This window comes from Doryrhamphus excisus, linkage group LG3, assembly GCF_037039965.1.
Source record: "Doryrhamphus excisus strain RoL-2023G ecotype Guam linkage group LG3, RoL_Dexc_Guam_v1.1, whole genome shotgun sequence".
In the NCBI taxonomy this organism is placed as follows: domain Eukaryota; kingdom Metazoa; phylum Chordata; class Actinopteri; order Syngnathiformes; family Syngnathidae; genus Doryrhamphus; species Doryrhamphus excisus.
The window spans coordinates 1024734-1045177 of NC_136359.1; the positions used below are offsets into that span (position 1 = coordinate 1024734).

General features: G+C 47.3%; 2 protein-coding genes and 1 non-coding gene across 3 annotated transcripts; 2 read left to right on the top strand and 1 right to left on the bottom strand.

The window, feature by feature from the left end:
- The first annotated feature begins 191 nt into the window (after window positions 1-191).
- LOC131127890 (P2X purinoceptor 4) lies at window positions 192-7113 on the top strand. Its single transcript, XM_058070210.2, has 13 exons — window positions 192-313; window positions 561-708; window positions 2383-2454; window positions 2523-2595; window positions 2688-2784; window positions 3953-4033; window positions 4108-4243; window positions 4333-4469; window positions 4567-4657; window positions 4745-4810; window positions 5715-5819; window positions 5887-5994; window positions 6064-7113. Exons 1-13 carry the CDS (start codon window positions 204-206, stop codon window positions 6508-6510), a joined length of 1671 nt encoding a protein of 556 aa, XP_057926193.2. The 5' UTR covers window positions 192-203; the 3' UTR covers window positions 6511-7113.
- A 312-nt stretch (window positions 7114-7425) lies between these two features.
- On the bottom strand, window positions 7426-7497 carry trnae-cuc (transfer RNA glutamic acid (anticodon CUC)). The gene has a single exon. It is a non-coding gene; the product is annotated as a tRNA-Glu (tRNA).
- Window positions 7498-7959: 462 nt separating this feature from the next.
- eeig1a (estrogen-induced osteoclastogenesis regulator 1a) lies at window positions 7960-19885 on the top strand. Its single transcript, XM_058070220.2, has 11 exons — window positions 7960-8418; window positions 14353-14473; window positions 15247-15276; window positions 15648-15764; window positions 17498-17544; window positions 17678-17829; window positions 17892-17996; window positions 18102-18294; window positions 18846-18967; window positions 19043-19112; window positions 19196-19885. Exons 1-11 carry the CDS (start codon window positions 8276-8278, stop codon window positions 19239-19241), a joined length of 1146 nt encoding a protein of 381 aa, XP_057926203.2. The 5' UTR covers window positions 7960-8275; the 3' UTR covers window positions 19242-19885.
- The last annotated feature ends 559 nt before the right edge of the window (window positions 19886-20444 follow it).

Genomic DNA, 20444 nt, shown 5'->3' on the forward strand with positions numbered 1-20444 from the left:
GATGAAAGACAGATTTAAGAGCAAACGGACATTTGAGAACAAATATTAGCTAAAAGGTTGTGACGTAAAATTATTTCTATTTTCTATTTCTATTAAGTTTATCACATCCAATTACGCAGCCTGCCAATCAAATGAGACGCGATGACGTAAATGCCAGGACACGTGACTTCGCGTCCTCGCGCACAGGAGCGTGCAGGAGCACGATGGTCTGTCCGCTGTGCACCTACGAGACCACCAAGCTGGTCCGGATCCACAGCGTCCGGCTGGGCTCGCTCAAGTGGACCCTGAACGCAACCATCCTGGTCTTCATCTGGTCAGACATCATCATCATCGTCATCACTTTCATGAAAACTAGCTTCGAAAACACCGATGACATTTTTAAAAAGTGTTTTTTCATGTTTGGACCGCCGGTTATGATGGTTGGCAAAGCAAAACAAAGTTTTGGTGATGATTTGATCCGTGAAATGTTCTTATGAGCCGCTTTTAGTAACTATTAGCAAAGAACGTGTAGCTTTAGCTTGGATTTGACGTCAGCGTTTGCTTGCTTCCGGTTCTGCCAGCCTGGTGATGTTGTGGAACAGGAAGTACCAACAGTTTGATTTGGTGGTCAGCTCCGTCACCGCCAAGGTGAAGGGCGTGGCCAGCACGCGCCTGCCCGGCCAGGAGGGTGTGGTCTGGGACGTGGCCGACTACAGCGGACCCTCGCAGGTGAGAGGACGCACGCGCCCACTTTGGACCCGGGTCTGGTTGTTACGGCGTTCCGAGTGATGGTGGCCATGCTCATAATTCCAATGATATTTCATAACAAACCACACGGCAATGCTAACGATGCTAACAGCTAGCATGCTAACGACGTGTGTGGGAACATTGACAGAGGGAAGATGTCTTGTTTCAGTACAAGGTTGCTAATATGCGAAATGCTAAGTTAGCATGAACTACCACTTATTTTAATTGTGGGAGAATTTCCCTCCGAATATCGATGCTAACAGTCTCATGATAACAGCTAGCATAACATGGGAGCGTGTCTTACCTCAAGCGATGGTAACGTGCAAAAGTGCAAAATAAGACATGCTAAAGTTAGCATAAACTACCTCTGGTTTCATGCTAACAGCTAGCATGCTAACGACGTGTGTGTGGGAACATTGACAAGGGAAGATGTGTTGTTTCAGTAGAAGGTTGCTAACATGCAAAATGCTAAGTTAGCATAAACCACTACTTATTTTAATTGTGGGAAAATTTCCCTCCAAATATCGATGCTAACAGTCTCATGATAACAGCTAGCATAACATGGGAGCAATGGTAACGTGCAAAAGTGCAAAATGTGACATGCTAAAGTTAGCATAAACTACCTCCTGTTTCATTTTGGAACAATTTCCAAGTGTCAATGCTAACATGCTAACAGCTAGCATGCTAACAACGTGTGTGGAAACAGTGACAAGGGAAGATTTCTTGTTCCAGTATAAGGTTGCTAATATGTAAAGTGCTAAGTTAGCATGAACTACCACTTGTTTTAACTGTGGGAGATATCGATGCTAATAGTCTCATGATAACAGCTAGCATAACATGGGAGCGTGTCTTACCTCAAGCGATGGTAACGTGCAAAAGTGCAAAATAAGACATGCTAAAGTTAGCATAAACTACCTCTGGTTTCATGCTAACAGCTAGCATGCTAACGACGTGTGTGTGGGAACATTGACAAGGGAAGATGTGTTGTTTCAGTAGAAGGTTGCTAATATGCAAAATGCTAAGTTAGCATGAACTACTACTTATTTTTAATGTGGGAGATATCAATGCTAACAGTCTCATGATAACAGCTAGCATTACATGGGAGCAATGGTAACATGCAAAATTGCAAAATGTAACATGTTAAAGTTAGCATAAACTACCTCTGGTTTGGTTTTGGAACAATTTCCAACAGTGTCAATGCTAGCATGCTAACGGCGTGTGTGGGAACATTGACAAGGGAAGATAGCTTGTTTCAGTAGAAAGTTGCTAATATGCAAAATGCTAAGTTAGCATGAACTACTACTTATTTTTATTATGGGAGATATCAATGCTAACAGTCTCATGATAACAGCTAGCATAACATGGGAGCGTGTCTTACCTCAAGCGATGCTAAAGTTAGCATAAACTACCTCTGGTTTGGTTTTGGAACAATTTCCAACAGTGTCAATGCTAACATGCTAACAGCGAGCTTGTGTTTTGACACTTGAGCATGTTATGCTAAGTGCTAAATGTCAACATGATAGGCAGCAGTGTGGGGCTAATATGTGCGCCCCCGTGTGGCCTTCAGGGAACAGACCCACTTTGTGTTTTGTGTCCGTCTTGTCTCCGTGGCGACGACGCCAACTCATCTTTGTGTCATTGTTGTTTGTTTTTTAGGACAAAAACTCCTTCTTTGTGGTCACTAACGCCATTGTGACCAAAAGGCAGAAGCAAGGACGGTGCCCTGAGGTGCTCCCTCGTCAGTCATCATCACGGGGGTCTTCCTGACCGAACTGACACGTTTGTTTTTGTCTCAGCCTCCTGTCAGCGGCCGCCTGTGTCGACATGATGATGACTGTGATGAAGGCTCCTGGGATCAGCACAGCAACGGTACTACTAGCACGACTTGTACTGCTACTCGTACTACTTGTTGAAGTACCCGTACTACGACTTGTACTCCATCACTTGCTCTCCTCCCTCAGGGATCCAGACGGGATTGTGTGGGAACTTTGACGTGTTGACCAGAACCTGTGAGGTGAAGGCCTGGTGTCCCATCGAGACCAAGACCAGTCCTCCAAGGTAGACCTCATCCAAATGTGTGGCTGTAGGCAACCTCCCGATGCTACTGCATTAGAAAACATCACAAGGGATCAGCAATCAGCTGCGTGATACTTCTTGTACTATTGCCACACTTGAGATCAACACCCGGAATCACCATATTCATACTTGGTATCAACATGTTCATACTTGATATCAACATGTTCATACTTGATATCAACGTGTTCATACTTGGTATCACCATTATCATACTTGGTATCAACATGTTCATACTTGATATCAACATGTTCATACTTGGTATCACCATTATCATACTTAGTATCAACATGTTCATACTTGGTATCAACATGTTCATACTTTATATCAACATGTTAGCACCCAGAATCAGCATATTCATTCTTGGTATCAACATGTTCATACTTGATATCAACATGTTAGCACCCGGAATCATCATTTTCATACTTGGCATCAACATGTTCGTACTTGATATCAACACGTTAGCGCCCGGAATCACCATATTCATACTTGATATCAACATGTTCATACTTGATATCAACACGTTAGCGCCTGGAATCACCGTATTCATACTTGATATCAACACGTTAGCACCCGGAATCACCATATTCATACTTGATATCAACATATTAGCACCCGGAATCACCATATTCATACTTGGTATCAACATCTTCATACTTGATATCAACATATTAGCACCCGGAATCACCATATTCATACTTGGTATCAACATCTTCATACTTGATATCAACATATTAGCACCCGTAATCACCATATTCATACTTGATATCAACATGGGAGCACCCAGAATCACCATTTCCATACTTGATATCAACATGTTAGCACCTGATATTCCTTAATATCAAAGTATTGGCATCCAGAATCACCATATTCATACTTGATATCAACATTTTGGCACCCGGAATCACCATATTAATACATGATATCAACATGTTAGCACCTGATATTCCTTAATATCAAAGTATTGGCACCCGGAATCACCATATTCACACTTGATATCAACATGTTTGCACTTATATTCCTTGATATCAACGTATTGGCACCTGGAATCGCCATACTCGTTTTGAAGTTTAGAATGGTAAAACTGATACCAGGATGGATTTGGATGTTTTGATACCAACCTGAGTTCTCAGGACATGAATGTGGTGTGCAGGCCTGCTCTGCTGGCATCGGCTGAGAACTTCACGGTCCTCATCAAGAACAACATCCGCTTCCCCGCCTTCAACGTCACCAGGTGAGTATTTGTCCTCTTTTGGCTCCTCGTGGGAACGCCATCCATCAATCCATCAATGGCGTGGTGTCTCTCAGAAGGAACATCCTTCCTCTGATGAACGACTCCTACCTGAGGAGCTGCCGGCGTGCGAACGACTCGCTGTGTCCCATCTTCAGATTGGGAGACGTTGTGAGGGAGGCCGGGGAGAACTTCTCCCTGATGGCGGTGGAGGTGGGACCGTCAGACAAATATGGAGGATCAGCTCGCTGACGGGAGCTAAAACAGGAAGTACTCAGCTGTACTTCCATCGTTGACCACAGGGGGGCGTCATAGGCATCCAGATCAAATGGGACTGCAACCTGGACTATCTGACGCGACACTGCCTGCCCAGGTACTCCTTCCGGAGGCTGGATGAGAAGGAGAGCAACAAGACCCTGTACCCTGGATTCAACTTCAGGTGGACCTTCCTGCTCCCCCATGATGGGATTTGTTGTGACCGCGTGGGCATCGGAATACTGTCCCTTTACTTGGCGTTCCCTTCATTTCTTCATCAGGTTCGCAAAGTACAACACGGTCAACGGCGTGGAGGAGAGAACGCTCTACAAGGCTTTTGGTATCAGGTTTGACGTCATGGTCTTTGGGCAGGTGCGTTTCGTTTTATTCCACTTTTTATTCCACTTCCATCAATCACGGATCAATTCACAAGTGATATTTGGGATTTGTTGTTTCCAGGCGGGAAAGTTCAGCATCATTCAGCTGGTTGTCTACATCGGCTCTACGTTGTCCTACTACGCTCTGGTGAGACCACGTCGGCATGTGACCGATCCCCTCATAGTTAGATACTTCTCATTGGCTGGTCACACTTAAAGGGGACATCACCTTTGGAAACGTCTGCTACATTTCACACACGGACATGCCTGCACCTGGTATCAACATGGTTGCACTTGGTATCACTTGGAATCGACAATGTTGCACCTGGTATCACTTGGCGTCGACATGGTTGCACCTGGTATCACTTGGTGTCGACATGGTTGCACCTGGTATCACTTGGTGTCGACATGGTTGCACCTGGTATCACTTGATGTCGACATGGTTGCACCTGGTATCGACATGGTTGCACCTGGTATCGACATGGTTGCACCTGGTATCGACATGGTTGCATCTGGGATCATTTAGTATCAACATGGGTGCAGCTGGGATCACTTGGTATCAACATGTTTGCTCCTGAGTTCACTTGGAATCAACATGGTTGCACCAGGTATCTCTTGGTATTGACATGTTTGAACCTGGTATCTCTTGGTATCGACATTTTTGAACCTGGTATCTCTTGGTATCGACATGATTGAACCTGGTATCACTCGGTATCGATATGTTTGAACCTGGTATCTCCTGGTATCGACATGATTGAACCTGGTATCACTCGGTATCGACATGGCTGCATCTGGTATCTCTCGGTATCAACATGGTTCGTACCTGGTATCACATGGTATCAACATGGTTCGCACCTGGTATCCCTTTATACCAGCATGCCAGCTAGATATCCCTTGACATAAGCATGTTGGCGCCAGGTATTAGCATGTTAGCACCAGGTATCCCATGATACCAACACGCCAGCATCTGGTATCCCCACATCCAACCTTGATGAGAGCTGGTTCCCGGCGCGGGCGGGTCTTGGCCGGTCTAAGTCTCCTGTGCGCTGCAGACCACGGTCCTGATAGACTGGCTGATCAGAAGCAGCTGCTACTCTGCAGACGTGGGCGTGGACTACTCAGAGAAGAAGGTGGAGTCTGTGGGGGACCGACGCAAGGTTTGATGCTGACACTGGTCGTGGGGGTGCGGACGGGCGTGGTGGTCCAAGTGTCTTTTTGTCCCAGAGCATCCTGAGTGTGTCGTACGTGGACGAGGACGACATCCGTCTGGTGAGAATGTGCCGGAAGGGACGCTTGCAGGAAGCCCAGACTGTCGGTGTGGCGCCCAGGAAGGTAAGTAGGGAACTGCAGTATGAAAGCTTCTCCACCAGGGGGCGCCAAAGGTTCTTCTTGTCCCGCCAGGAGGATGCTAGTGTGAGAGCCGCGGTTCTATGTCTTCTACTATCAGGAGCCGGTCCAGGTGGCGACCCTCAGCCCGCCCTCGTCCCTAAAGCCGCCCCCCTCCGTGCATCTTGGTGTCAGTGTGAGCGCTGCATCGACTCCGCCCTCCCCCAGGAGGCGCTGTGCTGCAGGCAGAGCAAGGGCGCCTGCATCTCGTCCTCTCCGCTCTTTGACAGGCTGGTGTTGCATCGCCCTCTGCTGGAGGCGCTGCTCCTCTACAGCGACCCCTTGCTGCCTCCTCTGCCTGCTGGCGGGGCGACGACCGCCGCCAACCTGCGACGCTGCGCCTACAAACAGTACGTCACGTGGCGGTTTGGGGTCCTGCCTGACGACTCCCGCCCCGCCATCCCCCGCTGCTGTGTGACCAGGATCAGGGAGGAGTTCCCAGCCTGGACGGACTCGGCATGAGCATGAAAGGCGTGTGTCCAAGCAGCGAAACGGCGCGGAAAGCACCTCAAATTAAAAAGGGATGCATGAATAACGGCATTAAGACAAGCCTCTACTTGTGAAAACCTGTGGTAACATTAGGATGCTAACATGCTAATGTTAGCTTACAAGTTTTTAGAAAAACAGAATTCTCTGAAGCAAAAATGTTAGCCACATGACAACCTGAATGTGTTGATCGGTTGGGAAATGTGTTGCATTCACACAACTAGCGCTAACATGCTAACACCTGACATGATAGCATTAAGTGGGTTATTGCTAACATTATTGATAAAGTGTCTGCCGATGCTAAAACAAACAAAAATGGCTAAAAATGCTACCATGCTAATGTTCACATGCGAGCAATGCTAACATGCTAAATGTAATATGGTTGCAGCAATTGTCCGCCAATGTTAAAACTAAAAAGGGCAATCTACTATGCTAATGCTAGCTTTGTTAGCCGCTCGCAAGCTAGCGAGCTAGCATCTGTGTGCTTTATACTCATAAAAACAGCGAAAATGCTGCTATGCTAATGTTAGCAGGTTATTGCTAATGTTGCTAATGAAGTGTCTGCCAATGTTAAAGCTAAAGAAAAGGACAATCTACTATGCTAATACAAGCTTTGAGGCAAACTGGCTGGCTGCTAGCAAGCTAGCAAGCTAGCATCTGTGTTGAGTCCCTGCGACGTAGGAGTTGGGCAATAGTAGGAGTGTAAAGTGTGCCTATTTCATGTATACAGGGCGCTAATGAGGTTAACAATCATATTTCATATTTCTACGCTATATCTATGAAAATATCCAATTGAATCAAAACTAGCGATGGCGTCACGTCAGCTCGCTATCAACAAGGACTATACATACCATAATAGTCCGGAGGGCATTGACGGGAGTAAAATGTTAGTTCCCTGACCGGGAATCGAACCCGGGCCGCGGCGGTGAGAGCGCCGAATCCTAACCACTAGACCACCAGGGACACATACACGTCGACGCTTTTATAATATATTATAATATTGATATAATATTGCTAATAGCATACAAGTAGTATAATGTTGCGTAATAGTATCAGTGGTGGTCGTTTATTTTATGATAGAAACTTTGTGGTTTCATGTAAAAGTCCTTGTTGCAACATGTGCACATACCCACCACACGAGGACGCTGTTTCGCTGCTTTAAGGAGGTCGATGACGAAGTAAGCGCACCTACTTCAATCAAGTCAGCGTAAAAGACAGAAATCACGCGAGGGGTTTAAAAAACGCCAGCATTATTCGACAGCTGCGCTCGCTGTGAGTCAAATCAAGGTGAGCGCGGCTCAACGCTGTAACGACCCACGCCTTGTCGTTTGCTGGCAGGCCAGAAACTATTTTACAGCGCCGCACCGCGTGTCCTAGATATCTCTGGGCTCTTACTTTGAAAGAACTAACCCGGAAGTGTGCTTGCTGTTCCGAGTTAGCTTGACGCCAGCAGAGCGAGAGAAGAAAAAAGTCCGGATTTGTGTAGTTTTCTAGGACGGGTCAAACGGCAGCCGAGATGTCTCCGGGCGGGTGTTGTGTGCTCCTCTCAGGCCAGCAAAGTCGCTCGACGTGCGGACGATTTCGCTCCTACGAACCGCTGTGATTTGTTTGGAGTTCCGCGGCGAGGAGGAGTCGACCAAGTGGAAGAAAAAGCAACAACAGTCTCGCGCACTTCGTCGTCCTTTTTCTCCCCCTTCTCCTCCTGCTCCTCCTGCTCCTCCTGCTGCTCCTTAGAAGAACCATGGCATTCTTCGTGAAGAAGAAGAAGTTCAAGTTCCAGACACATCTGACGCTGGAGGAGCTGAGTGCGGTTCCTTTCGTCAACGGGGTTCTCTTCTGCAAAGTTCGCCTGCTGGACGGGGATTTCACGGCGACGTCCTCCAGGTCAGTCCGCCACCTCGAACCCGAACTTGGCTATTTAACTTCCGTCTCTCGCTGCATTTATCTTCAGAATACACCAATGGTGTCCAAAGTGTGTCTCGCGGGTCGTTTAGGGTCCGCAGCATGTTCTTTACCGGCCTTTGTTGTATGCTACATCACATGAATTGGCTAGCATTGAGCTATATTGTTATATGTTATGCTAGCATATATCTTTGTCATGCTAACGTATTTTAAACGGCGCTAGCCTCACCTGGAAAAGGTGGAGGTGGCTGACCCCGGGCGGGTTTTAGCTCACAGAGCGTGATGTTCATAACCGGCTGCACTCGTACGCGTGTCATAAAGACACGGACTTTGAGCCCCAAAGGCACGCTGGAGACGGCGGCGACCTCCGGCGACCTCCGGCGACCTCCAGATAAAGATAAAAGTGTGAAAACAGGACTGCAACCTATTTGTGGTGAGGATTGATGATGTAATATATAATGGCCCAGTGCGTTCATAACATGGAAAGAAATATGTGCTGGTTTCTGTCATGTCCCAACAAGACGGAGCCGTCTGTCAACACCTGGAGATGCTGGTGGTGGAGACATGCCGGCTTTCATGTTGGCGCCCAGAGATACCTGGTGCTAACATGTTGATACCAAGAGATACGAGGTGCAAACTTGTTGATACCAAGTGATACCAGGCGCAAACATGTTGATACCGAGTGATACCAGGCGCAAACATGTTGATACCAAGAGATACCAGGCGCAAACATGTTGATACCAAGAGATACCAGGCGCAAACATGTTGATACCAAGAGATAACAGGCGCAAACATGTTGATACCAAGAGATAACAGGCGCTAACAGGTTGGTACCAGGCGCTAACAGGTTGGTACCAGGCGCTAACAGGTTGGTACCAGGCGCTAACAGGTTGGTACCAGGCGCTAACAGGTTGGTACCAGGCGCTAACAGGTTGGTACCAGGCGCTAACAGGTTGGTACCAGGCACAAACATGGTGATACCAGGCGCTAACAGGTGCTAACATGTTGATACCAAGAGATACCAAGGCCAAACATGTTGATACCGAGTGTGAACACATTGGTACCAGGTGCAAACATGTTGATACCAAGTGATACCAGGCACAAACATGTTGATACCAAGAGATACTGAGTGCAAACATGTTGATACCAAGAGATACCAAGTGCAAACATGTTGATACCAAGAGATACCAGGCGCTAACAGCTTGGTACCAGGCGCAAACATGGTGATACCAAGAGATACCAGGCGCAAACATGGTGATACCAAGAGATACCAGGCGCAAACATGGTGATACCATGCGCTAACAGGGGCTAACATGTTGATATCAAGCGATACCAAGGCCAAACATGTTGATAAAAAGGCCAAACATGTTGATACCGATTGTGAACACGTTGGTACCAGGTGCAAACATGTTGATACCAAGTGATACCAGGTGCAAACACTTTGATAGCAAGTGATACCAGGAGCCAACATGTTGATATCAAGTGATACCAAGGCCAAACATGTTGATATCGGGTGTGAACACATTGGTACCAGGCGCAAACATGTTGATACCAGGCGCAAACATGTTGATACCAGGCGCAAACATGTTGATACCAAGTGATACCAGCTTATTCCCATCATGTCAGGACTTTATTCCCATTGTTTATTCCCATCATGTCAGGACATTATTCCCATTGTGTTATGACTTTATTCCTTTATTCCCATTGTGTTATGACTTTATTCCTTTATTCCCATTGTGTTATGACTTTATTCCTTTATTCCCATTGTGTTATGACTTTATTCCTTTATTCCCATCTTCCCAGTGGAAGTGTCCAGTTGGGTAAATAATATCCACATAGCTTTATCATGTGTGTGTTTGGCTCCCGATGTGTAGAGTTTGGCCACCCCTGATGGAAAGTGATGATTGTTGCTCCAAGCTGAAGCGCCCCCCCCCCCCTCGACTCACTCATAGGTCACTCACCTCTGTGGATGTTACATAACACCCCCCCCCCCCATGGTCGTTATCATCTGCAGGCCATGGAACAAGGCCCTCTCTCTGTCTTTGTGTGTGTAGCACAGATTAGCGCTGTGTGTCATGTGACAATCCGTGTCTTTGTGCGCTCCCTGGATCCTCGTTGGCAGGACGGACGGGACGTAACGGCCAGCTCGTCCACGCCATGATCACATGATAAGCCACCAAAAGTCCAGCGAACCTTCAAGACTTTTAGGACCACGTGGACTTTGGAAGCATGTCCGCAAACTTTAGACTTCTTTCCCCGGAAGAACGGAGCTGGGGGGGTCGGGGTTGCGTGCCGGCAGCTGCAGCGGGGCCACATCATACGTTCTGGGCTGTTTTGGAGGCGCTTGGTGTGACTTGTGGACGCTTTTGGGGAGGCGTGGCCGAGCTGAGGTCACATGCTGCTCACTGGGAAGAGCGTGGAGGGGATTTTGTGGAGTGGAAAGCAGCTGCAGTCGTTTATGTGGATCCATGGACGCGTCGGGAACGGATGCAGAAATATATATTGTATATGTTTCACGTCTATGCTAGTAGAATTAGCAATATTTTATTATCAATATCTATTTGTCATCTTTTCTTACATGACAACTTCATTCTTCTTTTTCTCCTTCAATATGCTTTTTTATCCATCCATCCATCTTCTACCACTTAGTGGCGGGGGCAGCACCCCAAGCAGGGAGGCCCAGACTTCCCTCTCCTCACCACCTTCCAGTTCCTCCTGGCCAGTTGTCTCGCCATAGTCTCTCCAGTCTCGCATCAGTGTCTTCATAGTCTTTCCATTGTCTCTCCAGTCTCGCCATAGTCCCACCATGGTCTCTCCAGTCTCACCATAGTGTCTTCATAGTCTCTCCATAGTCTCTTCGTAGTCCCTTCATAGTCTCTTCATAGTCTCTCCAGTCTCACCATAGTGTCTTCATAGTCTCGCCACGGTCTCGCCACAGTCTCGCCACGGTCTCGCCATTGTCTCTCCAGTCTCACCATAGTGTCTTCATAGTCTTGCCACAGTCTCTCCACAGTCTTGCCACAGTTTCGCCACGGTCTCGCCACGGTCTCGCCACGGTCTCGCCACGGTCTCTCCAGTCTCACCATAGTGTCTTCATAGTCTCTCCATAGTCTCGCCATAGTCTCTTCGTAGTCCCTTCATAGTCTCTCCAGTCTCACCATAGTGTCTTCATAGTCTTTCCATTGTCTCGCCACAGTCTCGCCACGGTCTCGCCATGGTCTCTCCAGTCTCACCATAGTGTCTTCATAGTCTTTTTGTAGTCCCTTCATAGTCTCTCCAGTCCCACCATAGTGTCTTTCCATTGTCTCTCCAGTCTTTCCACAGTCTCGCCATAGTCTCGCCATAGTCTCTCCAGTCTCTCCATAGTCTCTTCAACATGACATTTGCCTTCAAGCCAAAAGCTTTTCTGTGTGCGTGCCCCTCCAGGAGAACCCCCCCCCCCCACCACAGGAATGCTGGTGAAGGCTGAGTAGCAGTAAATATTCAGTGTGATTGACAGGCGATGTGCTCCATGTTTGAAGACGCGCTAGTTAGCTTCACGCGAACCAGCCCTGGTATGCGGGTGCTCCTCGGTGCTGAAGGAGCTTCTGGTCTCCGCTCACATGTTCTGCACGTGTGCAGACGGGGGGGTGGGGGGCTGCCCACCCGGGTGGTCCGGAGCGGGCGGTGAAACGGGCTAGCGGTATGTTCGTGGTTCGCTAGGTCTTAGTGAAGGCCATGCTGGCGTGCGAGTGAAGCCTCCCGACCCCGCGAGGAGGAAGTCGGCGCGGCGTAGCGAGGAGGACGCTAGGTTAGCCTGGAGCGGCCGCTTTTCAGCAGCTGTTTCCTGTTTTCCTCTCACTTTTCGCCTCATTTGCATATTCTCTCTCTCTCGCTTGCTCTCCCTCGCTCTGCGTGCGTGGCGGGCCTCCATTTTCAAAATAAAAGCAGTGGCGGTGGCGGCCTGGCAGTTTGGACCGCCACAGATGGATGTGGCGACTTTTGGCCTCTGACGCAAAAGGTTTCCTCCCCATCTTGAAGCACTCTTCTCTGTGACCTGAAAAAGAAGCCATTTTGTTTGGGAATCCGATCCAGTCCTGTTTCCTGATTTACGCAACTGCAAGCCGTCCCGGCTCTGCTTCCCAAACGTTCCAAAAAACCTCACAAAGTTCACTTCCCGGCCACACATTTCCATGCGTGTTGCTTTTTTGGCGGGCGGGCACGTTTTGACCCGTGGAGGCCTTCTGCCCTTCCTGACGTCACTTCCTGGCTTCCTCAGCACTCTGTTTATCTCACAGCAGTTCGATTCCACCGGGGCCGTGGGTGGAATAAATGAAAACTGAGCATTTTGGCAGGAAATCCAGCTGGAATAGGTGCAGATTCTGGAAGCTCTATAAAGTTTTCAGCGCGGGTTATTGTGTGTAGCTGCTCTACAGGAGCCCACCACTCTATACAAAGGTTGGGAAATCAGCCTTTCAACAGAACATCGAGGTGTCAATCCTCGCTAAATAATAACAATATCGCGAGTTAGCGGTCGCATGGCCTCCTGTGAAGTGGTCTCGAACCGTGGCGGCCGTGGGGGAGGGGAGGGGAGGAGTCCGGGGAGCAGCTGCCTCCAGTTTATTTAAATGCCTGGTTTCTTAGCCTTTGTCAATGAAGGGACAAAGTGGTCGCCATGGAGACGGGCTGTTGTTACGAGGCGGACGTCTTGCACTTTGGGAGGTTTTGGTTAAAGGACGTGCTCCCACAGGCCCCCGCCTGTGATTGACAGCTCGGGAACATTTGTTAGCATCGCCATGTACAGGCTAGCATCATTAGCATGTTTAGCTCAAACTGTGCTACGCTTTTATGACTTTATTGCGGGAATGCTCGGGAACATTTGTTAGCGTCTTCTTGTACAGGCTAGCTTCATTAGCATGTTTAGCTCAACCTGTGCTAGGCTTTTATAACTTTATTGAGGGAAAATTCAGGTACGTTTGTTAGCATCTTTATGTACAAGCTAGCATCATTAGCATGTTTAGCTCAACCTGTGCTAGGCTTTTATAACTTTTACTTGAGGGAAAATTCGGGTACATTCATTAGCATCGTCATGTACAGGCTAGCATCATTAGCATGTTTAGCTTAAACTGCGCTACGCTTTTATGACTTTATTGCGGGAATGCTCGGGAACATTTGTTAGCGTCTTCTTGTACAGGCTAGCATCATTAGCATGTTTAGCTCAAACTGTGCTACGCTTTTATGACTTTATTGCGGGAATGCTCGGGAACATTTGTTAGCATCTTCTTGTACAGGCTAGCTTCATTAGCATGTTTAGCTCAACCTGTGCTAGGCTTTTATAACTTTATTGAGGGAAAATTTGGGTACATTCATTAGCATCGTCATGTACAGGCTAACATCATTAGCATGTTTAGCTCAAACTGTGCTACGCTTTTATGACTTTATTGCGGGAATGCTCAGGAACATTCGTTAGCGTCTTCATGTACAGGCTAGCTTCATTAGCATGTTTAGCTCAAGCTGTGCTAGGCTTTTATAACTTTATTGAGGGAAAATTCGGGTACGTTTGTTAGCATCTTTATGCACAAGCTAGCATCATTAGCATGTTTAGCTCAACCTGTGCTAGGCTTTTATAACTTTGAGGGAAAATTCGGGTACATTCATTAGCATCGTCATGTACAGGCTAGCATCATTAGCATGTTTAGCTTAAACTGTGCTACGCTTTTATGACTTTATTGCGGGAATGCTCGGGAACATTTGTTAGCGTCTTCTTGTACAGGCTAGCATCGTTAGCATGTTTAGCTCAACCTGTGCTAGGCTTTTATAACTTTATTGAGGGAAGATTCGGGTACACTCATTAGCATTTACTATAACTTTATTAGCACTTAATTAGCATATTTTCCATGACAAAATTCCCAATAGCAATAAAGTTTTTTTGTGCAGGGAGGAGGTCCAGGAGAACTGCGTACGCTGGAGGAAGAGGTTCTCCTTCGTGTCCAAGATGAGCGCCAACCCGCACACGGGAGTGCTGGACCCTTCCGTGTGCCGGGTGTCTGTCAGAAAGGTAAAAAAAAAAAATGGCCGCTTCTAATGAGTTGATCCATTTGTGGCGCTACGTAAAATGATGCCACCTCAATATCAAACAGGAAGTCATGTTTTTTATTTTCACTATACTTCCTCTTAAATCTTCCTAATGATATTCATTTCTGGCTTTATACCCACAATATTTGGACGATATTCCCATAATATCGTAACTTTCCCACTCACTCAATTTTCCAAAAATTACATCCTTATTTTGTTTCCTTTCTTATCATATTACAACATTTTTTTAATGACATTTTTATTTATTTATATTTTATTTATTTATTATTTAATATTACAACTTTTTTCCGAGTGAGGGTACAGTTTTTTTTTTTTTGCTCTGAATATTTTTTTTCAAACGATTTCAACTTTCTTCTTGCATATTTTCTTTTTGTAATATTATATAATATTATTATATTTTTATTCCCATAATATTTAGACTTTGTCATAATATTAGAACTTACAACTGAATTTCCTGTTTGGTTCTTATAGTGTGAAAATATATTTAAAAAAATCTTTATTTCAATTCCATGAAGGTATTTTGTCCGTATAATATTCCGAGTTTATTCCATCAAAATTTTGACTTTTTTTCTTATTCGTATTTGTAACTTTGTTTTTGTTTTTTCTTCTGTTTTTTAATCTTCCAACTATTTAAACTTTTTTTTCTAAATCAAAGAAATGTTTTTTATAATTTAAAATAACTTTTTAAATTCAATTTCTTCCCTTTCTTCCCTTCTGCTCCCCCCCCCCCCCCAGGAGCAGAAAGGAGGCAAGGCGTACACGAAGGTAAGCCACAGATCACCGGCACGCACACGCCTGGTGGGAATGCGTCGTGGCATCCTGCCGACACCCCCTGATTTAAGATGGGGGGGCTAAATTTAGCCGCTTTCCCTCCTTGGAAGTGAGCGGACTTCCCAGCAGGCTCTCCTACGAAAACAGGAGGCGTGGGAGAAAAGGGAAACCCGCAGGATGAGGAATGGCCACCTCTTAAAGAGAAGCGGGGGTACAGGAAGCGGCAGGAAGTGCCCCCCCCCCCAACAGAAGCACCTGTACGGATAGAGATTTATGTGGACCGGCTACTTTTGAAAGTGGTTAAAAAGCGGCTCCAACCGGGAATGCTTTTGAAGGTTTGTTTCGTCTTCCATGTCCTCCTCCAGCTGGGCTTCACCGACCTCAACATGGCGGAGTTGGCGGGATCGGGATCCACCGTCCGCTGCTGTCTGCTGGAAGGCTACGACACCAAGAACACGCGGCAGGACAACTCCATACTCAAGGCAAGCTGGGCGCCCTTCTTACGTATTCGGTCATGGGTGGACACTCGCCACCCTCCATACCGGGGGGGCGGGGCTAACTGGAAATGAGGCCAGTGGTGGACCCCAGACTAAATATGTTCATGTTCAAATGAATAATGTCAAACCAAGTCCAAGTGGAGGAAATGAGATCATACACTTCCAAATATGAGAATAAAATCCATCCAAATGACAAACAGGAAGTACAGTCTCCTTAACTACATATTGGATACGGAAAACAGTTAGCAACATTCCTACAGGTGGAATATTCCTTTCCCCAATCCCATTGAGATATCATGGATCCACCCAAACGGAACGTTGTCAGGGTGCCTTCTTCTGTTGCTTATTGGCAGTTCCGTCCGTCCATCTGTCCATCCATCCGTCCGTCATTCTGTCCATCCATCTGTCCTTCTGTCTGTCCGTCCGTCCATCTGTCCTTCCGTCCGTCCATCTGTCCATCCATCTGTCCTTCTGTCTGTCCGTCCGTCCATCTGTCCGTCTGTCCATCTGTCCGTCCATCCATCGGTTCGTCCGTCCATCTGTCCTTCCGTCCGTCCATCAGTCCGTCCATCTGTCCTTCCGTCCGTCCATCTGTCCTTCTGTCTGTCTGTCCGTCCATCTGTCCATCCGTCAGTCCGTCCATCTGTCCATCCATCCGTCCGTCATTCTGTCCATCCATCTGTCCTTCTGTCTGTCCATCCGTCCATCTGTCCTTCCGTCCATCCATCTGTCCATCCATCTGTCCTTCTGTCTGTCCGTCCGTCCGTCTGTCCATCTGTCCGTCCGTCCATCTGTCCGTCCATCCATCTGTCCGTCCATCCATCTGTCCGTCCGTCCATCTGTTCGTCCGTCCATCTGTCCTTCCGTCCGTCCATCAGTCCGTCCATCTGTCCTTCTGTCCGTCCATCAGTCTGTCCATCTGTCCTTCCGTCTGTCCATCTGTTTGTCCGTCCATCTGTCAGTCTCAGTCTGTCAATCCATTCATCTGTCCTTCTGTCTGTCTGTCTGTCCGTCCATCTGTCCTTCCGTCCGTCCATCTGTCAGTCTGTCCATCTGTCCTTCTGTTCGTCTGTCCATCTGTCCATCAGTCTGTCCGTCCATCAGTTTGTCCATCTGTCCTTCCGTCCGTCCATCAGTTTGTCCATCTGTCCATCAGTTTGTGCATCTGTCCTTCCGTCCGTCAGTCCATCAATCCGTCCTTCTGTCTGTCCATCTGTTCTTCCATCCATCTGTCCATCAGTCTGTCCGTCCATCAGTTTGTCCATCTGTTCGTCCGCCCATCTGTCCATCTGTCCGTCCATCAATCCGTCCATCTGTTCATCAGTCTGTCCGTCCATCAGTTTGTCCATCTGTCCTTCCGGCCGTCCATCTGTCCTTCCATCTGTCAGTCCATCAATCCGTCCGTCTGTTCGTCCTTCCGTCTGTCTATCTGTCCGTCCATTTGTCCATTTGCCAGTCCGTCCATCCATCTGTCCGTCCATCCTCTATCCAGGTGTCCCTACTAGGGTGACATGTCTGCTGTAGAGAAGTCGCTAATAAATAGATGAAGAAAATACTGAGTTTTTAATAAAATGATAGAATGGACATAACCAGCATGGCAGGAACAGGAAGCAGGAAGCAGGAACAGGAAGCAGGAAAGGAAACAGTGTGCTCCTGTGTAGCAGTGGAAACGTGTTGCCTAGGTAACGCTAATTGTTGACTATTTGCTTTGTTTAAAGGTCATCATCGGGATGACCCTGCTGTCGGGAGACCCGTGTTTCAAAACGTGAGTTCTCCCCTTTTCTTGTCTCCTCCCCCTGACCTCCCACCTTCTCCGACGTGATAGCGGGAATGTTTTGGAATGTTTCGGAATGTTTCGGGCCGAGCCAAACTCAGCCCCCCTCTCTCCCCTCCCGCAGTCCTCCCAGCACGGCCAAGTCCATCTCCGTCCCGGGACGCGAGCACACCCTGCAGCTGGACTGCAAGGGGGAGGGAACCGCCCAACTCGCCCCGGCCGGGGGGATTTCTCTGGGGCGGACCGCCAAGCCACGCCCCTCCATCCTCAGCTCAGGTACGCAGATGGACTCCACCTGGCTCTTGGAGTCTCCTACTTGGCACGTTTGTCCTCCTCAGGTCTCCTGGACGACCCTGAAGGCAACCCGTACGGTCCAGGGGAGGTCTTCCGGTCCGGCCACTCTCGGAACTCCAGCTACGCCAGCCAGCACAGCAGAATCTCAGGTTGTCCTCGCTTCCTGTTTCCCTCCGCGACTTCCTTTCTTTGGCATGGACGCCTTTGACCTATGACCTATGACCCCTTCTCAAACCACGCCTGCCGTCTTCCAGGCTACAGCACCGAGCACTCCCGCTCCTCCAGCCTGTCCGACCTGACCCACCGCAGGAACACCTCCACCGGCAGCAGCGCCTCGGGGGGGCCGGGGGGCTTCGCCGCCGACGCGGACGGGGACAAGGAGGCGGGGCGCTCGGAGAGGCCCCCCCGGCCTCCCAGGCCCGTCCTGCCCACCAATAGGACTCCCAGGTACCCGCTCTGGTGTCACGGCGCCATCTTGTGTTCATCCTGCATTCGTGCGGGTGTCCTTGGTTACCGTGGCAACCAAGATTCTATTCTATTGTTATTTTCATGGAGAATAAAATAAGAACTTATTCATTTGTTTTGTATTTTATTTACATTTTATTTTTATTGTTAAATTTCTATTTATTTTTTTATTTGATTTTTTTAATTGAATATTTTTTGTAATTGTTTACTTCTATAATTTATTTTTTAATTAATTAATTTTATTTTTAATTCATTTTTATTTCATTCAAATAAAAGTAAAATGTATTTATTCATCCCTATTTGGAAATTGCTTTCAAGTTATTACATTTATTATTTTATTCGATGTAACTGTTCTTTTCATGTATTTATTTAATTCCTATTTATTTTAGTTTAATTTAATTTCAATAACAATTTTTAATTTTTTTATATATATTTGTATTTAATTGAAAGAATATTTCTAACAAGTATTTTGCTGCATCATGTTTTATCCATACTAAGACGATTATGTTGACGTGATGCGTTTGATGATGTAGGAGGAAGCAGGACTCTGTGGAGAGTCAGCCATCTTGGGTCAACGACACCCGCATGGACGCCGACGACATTGTGGAGAAAATCGTCCAGAGCCAAAACTTCGCCGACGTCAGCAACACTGAAGGTAGGCAGCTGGAATGGTCTGTTCCGGGGTCAAACCGCGGTCGGCGTAAAACATTTTTGCGTGTCGCTTCCACAGACAGCAACCTGCGTCTCTTCGTCAACAAAGACGGGACGACGGCGCTCAGCGGCATCCGGCTGGGAAACAGGTGAGTCGCCGGGCGGGCGGGCTGGTCCCGGCCCCTCCCCCGCCTTCGGAGTGAAATTTCTGACTCGTGCGGGCGTCCTTCAGGGTGTCTGCCGGCGGCTACGAGCCCGTGGTGATCGAGAGCCACTGAGAGGAAGGTCGGGTCCGCCTGGTCTTCTGGTCCGGTCTGCTTCAGCTGGTCTGATGGCACCGGTTTGCACTTTAACGCCCCCCCCCCCACACTGAGACGGCCACAACGCTCCACCATCTTTTATCTTCACCTCGGAGTCCCTTCGGCCTTCCGTCAGACCTTTCCCGTGGGTGTCTGCTGCCCCCTGGTGGAGCAGCGACGTACCACCGGGCCCCGCACACGTTCATAAGCTGCACAAGTGTCATGGCGACCAGCCGGCTGGTTGCAGCGTTTCACACACCTTTTCTTTCACACCAAAGCTGCTCACAAGCGGCGTTTTTCCATCTTTTAAAGGCGGAAGTAGCGAGGATTTCAAAGTAAAGCTGCGGTTTTTATGTTTTTATTTTCTTTCTTTGTGAAGCTCTTGCGGTGTTTAGGGACAAACCACTGACAACACTTTCTCCCTGAAAGCCTTTAGCTCCCCCCTCCCCCTCTCATGATCCCTTGATGGTTTCGACCGGAGGATGTTGACAAGCTATGCACACCTTTTTTTTTTCCTACTAGAAATTCTAACAAAGTAATGTATGATAACAAAGATAGCACGTAATACTTCAAAGTTCTATAGAATGATGTAACTCTTCTACACAATAAAAACTTACTCTTTCCATCCTTGTCTTGTTTTTATTTCAAACATATTCACAGAAATGTTGTGATGTGATATTACAGCGCAGGATCCAACCACCAGGGGGCAGCATTTCCCGGAAATAGTATTTTGAAATGGAATATTTTCATTTTTCACCACCATCTCAATACACTTAACACTAGAGCCCTCGAGACATGAAATAACACCCCTATAGTCACCTTAAGCCCTTCTTACCCGAGATAGTAAACATAAGATAAAATCTGTTTATAACCTAAATATGTATTTTTAAACACTAGAGCCCTCGAGACATGAAATAACACCCCTATAGTCACCTTATCCGAGATAGTAAACATAAGACAAATTCTGTTTATAACCTAAATATGTATTTTTAAACACTAGAGCCCTCTAGACATGAAATAACACCCCTATAGTCACCTTATCCGAGATAGTAAACATAAGACAAATTCTGTTTATAACCTAAATATGTATTTTTAAACACTAGAGCCCTCTAGACATGAAATAACACCCCCACAGTCACCTTGAACTTCCCATTACTGAATATAGTAGACCTTACAGGAGCA